Raw genomic sequence first — 7,297 nt, 5'->3', positions numbered from 1 at the left:
ACCCTAAACCAAACCTGTCTCTTTTAGCAATAGGGTAATTTGGCCTAACTGGTCCTTGCAACTGACGTCCTAGCCCTTGGCTACCTTTGGTCCCTCTTCCAAGGGTCAGTTTGTGCCCCGTTTTGGTACAGTATGATGATCTAGGCTCTGAGATTTTCTTACCTTCAGCCACAAACGTGGCATTGTCAAACGATCTGAAAGGACATTCAACAACTTGTTCTTCCACTTCAATATATGGGGCTGCAGGAACTGAAGCAATAATGTCTTCTTCCGCATGAATGCATACCAGCCTTCCATCAAATACGAACTTTAGCCTCTGGTGTAAAGTTGATGAAACTGCCCCAGCCTGATGAATCCAATGTCTTCCCAATAAGCAGTTGTATGTAGGTTTGATGTCCATCACAAGAAACTCCACTTCAAATGTCGTTGGACCAATAGTCAAAGGAATATCAATCTTGCCTAACACTTCTCTTTCTGTTCCATCAAAAGATCGAACTATACTTTGACAATTCCTCATCAGGGTACTGTCCACTGGCAGCTTTTTAGAGTCACCAAGGGGATTACATTTAACGTTGAACCATCGCTTATAAGTACTCTGGATAAAACGTGCCCTTTGCACCTAACTGTAATGTGTAGAGCCTTATGATTGTCAATCATCCCCGAAGGGATCTCATCCTTTGAAAAAGATACAATGTTATCAGCCTGCATTTTGGCAACTAGTCGCTCCAGCTTTTCTGTGGGTAACTCCTTCGAGACAAAGGTCTGGTCCAAAACTTTTATCAAGACGTTGCGATGAGCCTCTGAACTCAAAAGAAGTGATAGGATAAAAATACTAGCAGGCAGCTTGTGCAATTGTTCCACAACACCGAACTCACTATGTTTTAAAATTTTTAAGAATTCCACTGTTTCATCCTTCGACACCAGTTCATTGATAATGAGTTCGTCTTTTTTTATCTGAACATCGACATTCTTTCCTTTTTCAGCAGCAATCTTCTTCTCTGGCTCTTTGAAAAAAAACCTACCACTTCTGGTCAAGTGCCCTACTCCATTTATTTCTTCTTGTTGTTTTGCCCCCTCTCTCATTTGACAATTATACCTCCAGGGCACTTGTTTATTATCTTTGTATGGGAACGGAGTTGAAGGAGCTACCCTTTCATTCACTTGATTCTTGGGAGTAATGACGATGGGACAACCAACAGTGTGTATCCCTTTGGATGATCCTTCAGAAGCGCAAATCTCTGCTTTTTCTTTTTTAGTCACTTCTTTGAAGAATTCGATTTCTTTCTTGTCCATCATCCCTTGTACCAATTTTAAGAAATCAGGACACTGTTGTATATTGTGTCCTGCGCAATTATGGTAGTGGCACACCTCTTCACTGCTATACTGGTCACATGATAGACTAGGCTTCAACAATCCCACTTTAACCATTTGGCACCATACCCAAAGCATGGGTGATTCCACCTCACTAACATCCATAACAATCCTCTTTCCTTTCTCTTCAGCGACTGCGTTAATCCCGGCTCTAGCATGGTTTGGCAATGGATTTTGGGCTACCTTTGGTTGTTCACTGTCACCAAAATTGATAACAATCCTCCTTCTCAAAGATTGAACGACCTTTTTGAATGCAGTGTAATTTTTAATGGAATGTCCAGGATTCCCACCATGGTAATCACACTTAACATTAGCATCATACCATTTGGGATAAGGAGGTTGTATAGGTACCACATGATAAGGAGAGACTAGATGTCGATCGTATAAATCGTGAAATAATTCCTTATAGGTTACAGGAATTGGATCAAATTGAGGCATCCCTCTCCTCGGGTCCCTTGCTCCTTGTCTATTCTCATTTTGAGGTGGTGCCACCGTTCCCTGAGATCGGGACATTGTGATGTTACTGGAATCGTACTGGCTCACCTGGGTGACTTCGTTTTCCTTTTTCTTTATCGGCGGTTTGTTGCTGGACTCTCCTCCCTCGAGCTTCCTGCTTTTAATCGCCATTTCGATCATTTCTCCTATCGTAACTATATCAACGAAACTTCGGGAAGGAATACCGATAAGGTGTGAGAGAAAAGGAGCCTTCAAAGTACTAATGAAAAGCATATTTATTTCCCCCTCTTCCAATGGTGGATGCACTTGCACTGCTACCTCCCACCATCTCTGAGCATATTGTCTGAAACTTTCACTGTGCTTCTTCTCCATTTCTTGCAACACCAATCTGTTAGGCCTGACATCTTTCACATGTTCATACTGGTCGAGAAAGGATTTAGCAAGGTCTTTCCATGACCTAATATCAGCCTTTTTTAGTTGGTTATACCATCGCAATGTTGAGCCTGTCAAGCTTTCTTGGAAATAATGGATCAACAGTTGATCGTCCCCTATGTACCCAGTCATTTTCCTGCAGAACATTATAATATGGGCGGAAGGGCATCTAGTACCGTCGAATTTCTCGAAGTCAGGAGTTTTGAATTTTGGAGGCAGGACCAAATTAGGAACTAGACTAAATTCTTTAGCGTCCAGTCGATACATACTGGTGTCTTCCTTCATAACCTGGACTTCACTTGCTAATTATTCGAATTGTTCCCGAAAGTGTTTGTTTTTATTCTTTTTGGCCACTTCATCAAGGTCCGGGACTTGGTGTCAGAGACTTTCTTCGGGGTGCGAACTAAGTCCTGGTTGAAGATTCACAGCAACGCCGACAGGATCTATGTGCACTTTGGTAGGAACAGACGTTCCTTTGACATTTTAAGACTGTACCGAGGTAAACCCTGCAGGATAAAGTGGTTCTCCAGTCATTTGCTCAGGGGCCTTTCCATGTTCCGGGTTTCTCCCTTCCAACAAACTTGTCAACTTAGACAGCATATCTTCTTGAGCCTTAAACATGTCCTCTTACATTTTCCTTAGATCATCTTGCAACTGCAGTTGAATTTTTTCAATTTAAGTAATCCTACCTTCCATGGTTCTCTCCATTGTATTATAATGATGCTTGGACTTCCCCAGTATTTCTCTGTCACAGTTCCTTTACGAGTTACTCTCATGTTTTCATGATTGATGCATGTAAAAAATGCTTAAATTAAAGCGATGCAAATGCAAATGTGGATGCAAATGCAAAAGGTGTTAATTCAAAAGTGACCACTTATAGAACAACCGTTCACTTAGACAACAAGAATTCAGTAAGTACACCATGTAGTCAAAATACAAATGTGATTCTTCATCTCTTCATTTTCTTGAGTCGTACTCTTCCTGGGATCTCGAATTGCACCTCCAAAATTGTCGGCGTATTTCATCACATTTGATGACGTCAGATGTCTTTAAATTGAATCTTGGGATCTCCATCTTCACTTTAACGCAAAACAGTCTTCGTGTCTTTGTGAAAGATTTTCTCGTCCTTGGTATGATTGTATCTATCTCTTGAGTCAACATCTCGTCCTTTGCAGCTTTAAAGGAATTCTTCAATCAGCTTCAGATATCGTCATTCATCGGGTGTCATTCTTCATGGATCACTTGAACATCTCTGGATCTCCCGATTTTGACTACATAGTGGAGAATTTATTGCCTCATTATGGTCAGCCTTCTTGTTAGTCAGTCACTTGTGAATTAACACCCCTTGATGACATGAGGATGCAAATGCAATAAAAGCACAATAAAATCGACATAGAACAAAAACGGGTTAGTACGCATAAGATAAACAACAAGATAGTAAGTACCGTGAACATCGAATAAAACCTACCCTCACATGCTGACTATCCAATCATGTTTTAGTAGATCCTACCCGACATGATATCTACCCACATGCTTTGTTGTTCACAAAAAATCCTAACCGCATGGTATCTAATTCACATGCTTGCTCAAAAAATAAACCTAACCACATGATCTCTAGTTCGCATACTTTTTGCAAAAATAAATTCGAGGAAAAGGTTAGAATGAGTTTCTCCCTCTGCGACTTTTGAAGAAAAATGGGCAGAGGTTCGATATAAAACAGGCAGAATTCTAATAGGGCCCTCGAATTGTCCTTTGCTGGTGCCCCCTTGGGCTTGCCAGACCCTCGATTCTCACCCATTATGGGCTTAAAACGAATCAAGTTCAATTCGAGAGGATACATATCCCCATATCCATGCGAGGAAACTCAATGTTTTCTCGTAGACATAAGGCATGTACCCCAGAGGTTACTAGCTAAAGCCCGTGCGGAGAAAAATAATTTTTCTCACGTAAGCGTAGCTTTCACCCCTACTTAATGGGACAGAGCACAGTTAGAAGGCTCTGAATATTGAAGGTTTAACAACAGTTGGGAAACTCATAATCCTTTGCCTCGATCCAAGAAACTCAACAAACTAAAGGTTAGAAAACTGAAACATGTAGATCACACGTTAGTACAACTATTTATTTCTAAACCAAATCACAAATAAAAATGAAAACAAGAAATTCAACACAAACAAGGGATCAAAAACCAAATTAAAATGAACTTATAACTTTTGTTTGCAAAGACAATTAATTAATCGACTATCGGCCTGACTCTCTAAAAAAAAGTCCCCAGCGGAGTCACCAAGCTGTCGAAACGTTTTTTTTAAACCGGGGTGGGGGCGAGATTCTGAAAACCACGTCATTTTTAATTATTATCTTTTCAATTGAATTTTTAATTAAAAATAGTGCGATTTTAGAAAACCTCTCGTTTCGAAAAATTGGAAATTCCTTTACGATAAAAATATAAGGTTCGAGGAGTCGCCACCAATCTTTGATTAGGGTGTGATTGGGCACCCAAAAACATTGTCATTTTAAATAAAAATTAATTTTAATTAAAACGAAAAATTTACGGTCTACGTTACCAAAATCCAAGTTCAGGAGTCGGTTACGCGTGGGGAAGGATTAACACCCCCACAACGCCCTAAATCGGTACCTAGTTGATTAATTAATTTCTTTGCAATGAATTTCGCAAGTTCAAATTTAATTTGATTAATGATCCCATTAAACAACAAACATCCAAATTTGCAACATTCAAAGCAACAAAATAGATTTAATTTAAAATTACCAAGTCATTAGAAAGATAAAGAATATTCGATTATTTAAAAATATTGAGACCAGATATTTAGTTCAGTTCTAACGACCTTTTCTCGAAAAGTTTAAATAGTCGAATATTTCCTTTTCTTTCGCTCCCAAATTTTACAATGATATATCCAAATTTAATTAGGCGTTACTGACGGGATACCATTTTAATTTAAAATCGTCAAAACAACTTTCCTGTAAGTTAAGAAAAGCCATTTTGATAATTTTAGATTAAAAGGGCATTACCCTTAATTCCGATTATGTGATTAGATCGAGTTATGAACACGAGATTAACATGCTTTTTAAAAAAAAACAACTAAACAAAAGTGTACTAACAACATGCTCGGAATACTATACATGCATACATTTAAAATAAATATAAATTAAACTTACGAAGATGGATAAAATATTAAACAAAGGGGCTAAAATGTAAAGAACACAAAAGACAGGCTCTTTTCATAACATTTTCATTTCTGGGCAGTCCAAACATGATACAACCAAAATCCTACATAGGATCAAAATGCAAGTTTCTAAAACTATGCATCCAATGTAAAAACAACACAAAAATGGCCCCAACATGAATTTGGACTATCATGAAAAACGCTGAAAATCATGCAACAAAATCAAAAGATAATAAAGTTCAGTATAGGGACTAAATCGAAATGAAACAAGGTTGGGATGGCCACGTACACAATTACGCCCTCACAATCTCAATACACGGATTCCCTCAGCTATCAGAACGCTGCCGTTTTTGGGGTATCTAAACGACGTCGTTTTGGCGTCTTAATATATGAGATATTAGGGTAAGCTCTTTACCCTAATTTTATTTCTATTCAGCCAGACCAAACCAAGCCCCACCGTTTTCCTTCTTCTCTCTCACTATCTCTCATTCTATCTCCCTCAACCCTAAATAAAACCAAAGGCCACCACCGTTCAACGCTCCGACGAGGAGTCCAAAATGGCCAGAACCCTTCTCTTCTTTTACCCTGAACCCAAAATCTTCGAACCTACCACACAATAGCGACCAAAACCTGAAGTTTAAACTATTCCCCAAACCTTACTGCCTAAACCATGTGACCACCGTAGTACGCCCCTCTCAACGCCCCGTTGAGGAACCGAGACCTCAAAATAAACCTTACTATCCCCCTCTCAGAACCCTAGCCTCATTGAAACAAAGACCTCTCCCATGAACTAGGATCTAACCAAGCCTCCTGAAACCATATTCTCATGCAACCATAGTACCCAAAGATGAAACTCTTACCCTCGGTGACAAACAGGACTCAGGTTCAGGCGATGACTCTATTCTTCGGCTAGGGAAGGTGAGGGTTTTACCTTTTGTTTTTGTTTTTGCTCTTTCGTTCTCTGCCTCTTGTTGATTTTTCTTTACTGGGTTGTTTTGTTACCGTTGATGATTGTCTCAAATGGATCGTTTTCTGTTCGGTTTATTTTTTGGTCCTTAATTGCTTCGTGGTTCTTGTTCTCTGATTTACTCCAGGGTTTTGGACTCCGGTTCTGGATTGCTTCTTTGATGGTTGATTTTGGATTCTCTATTGTTCTCGTTGGCTTTCTATTTTTTTTTTGTGTTTCTGTTCGTAATTGCCTCTGTTTTTTGTTACTGCTCCATGGTTCTGTATTTTTGGCTTGCTGGTTATGGCTCCTGTTGCTCTCTCCCTTTGTTCGTCCTCTGATTCCTGAACCGAGAGCCCTCTGAGCTTTTTTCTTTCTGGTTCGTGGTCCTCCCTCCACTCGGTTTCATTTTCACTGCTATCTCTAGTTGATTTTTGCTTTCTGTTTTATGTGTCTTTCGTCCTGCTCCTTGCTTGGTGTGCTTGCAGGTCACGGGTGCGAGCTGGTCACGGGGCTTCAGCTGTCTGGGCACGGGTGATGGGGAATAACCCCGAGGGACTTCACGTGGGTAGCACTTGGTTGGTTCACGCACTGTCTTGGAGTTCTGAGTGCGTTGGGAGCCATTGGCACAGGGTCTTCATGCTTGGAACTTGGCCAGCACGGGCTGCTGGGGTCTCGTGCATCGTGGAGAAGTGAGTTCATGTGTGCTCGGTTGTCTTGGTGATTGAGCGTGCATTGCTTTGGGCTTGCTGTTTGGTGGGTTGTGGGGCATGCTGCTCGGTTGGAGTGCTGTTGATAACCTTGAGGACTTCACGTGGGAGACACTTGGGTGTTGTGGAGTATGGGCACGAGAATGTGGGGAGCTGAGCTGGAGCTGGAGCTGCTGCACATCCTGGGGCTTCACGTGAGGAGT

General features: G+C 40.6%; 1 protein-coding gene across 1 annotated transcript; it reads right to left on the bottom strand.

The window, feature by feature from the left end:
- Positions 1–516: 516 nt before the first annotated feature.
- On the bottom strand, positions 517–2,880 carry LOC120147802. Its single transcript, XM_039161096.1, has 3 exons — positions 2,765–2,880; positions 2,249–2,395; positions 517–1,981 (listed from the first exon to the last, which is right to left on the bottom strand). The coding sequence occupies exons 1-3, from the start codon at positions 2,878–2,880 to the stop codon at positions 517–519; spliced, it is 1,728 nt and encodes a 575-aa protein (XP_039017027.1).
- Positions 2,881–7,297: the final 4,417 nt, after the last annotated feature.

Source organism: Hibiscus syriacus, unplaced genomic scaffold (genome assembly GCF_006381635.1).
Source record: "Hibiscus syriacus cultivar Baekdansim isolate YM2019G1 unplaced genomic scaffold, ASM638163v2 tig00110943_pilon, whole genome shotgun sequence".
In the NCBI taxonomy this organism is placed as follows: domain Eukaryota; kingdom Viridiplantae; phylum Streptophyta; class Magnoliopsida; order Malvales; family Malvaceae; genus Hibiscus; species Hibiscus syriacus.
This window is presented reverse-complemented; position numbering and strand designations above follow the sequence as displayed.

Coding starts and splice junctions, on each gene's coding strand:
- LOC120147802 (XM_039161096.1), bottom strand. CDS start 2,880: ATGTTTAAGGCTCAAGAAGATATGCTGTCTAAGTTGACAAGTTTGTTG. Junction 2,396..2,764: donor GAACCACTTTATCCTGCAGG/GTTTACCTCGGT, acceptor AATGTTCTGCAG/GAAAATGACTGGGTACATAG. Junction 1,982..2,248: donor GCTAAATCCTTTCTCGACCA/GTATGAACATGT, acceptor GATTAAAAGCAG/GAAGCTCGAGGGAGGAGAGT.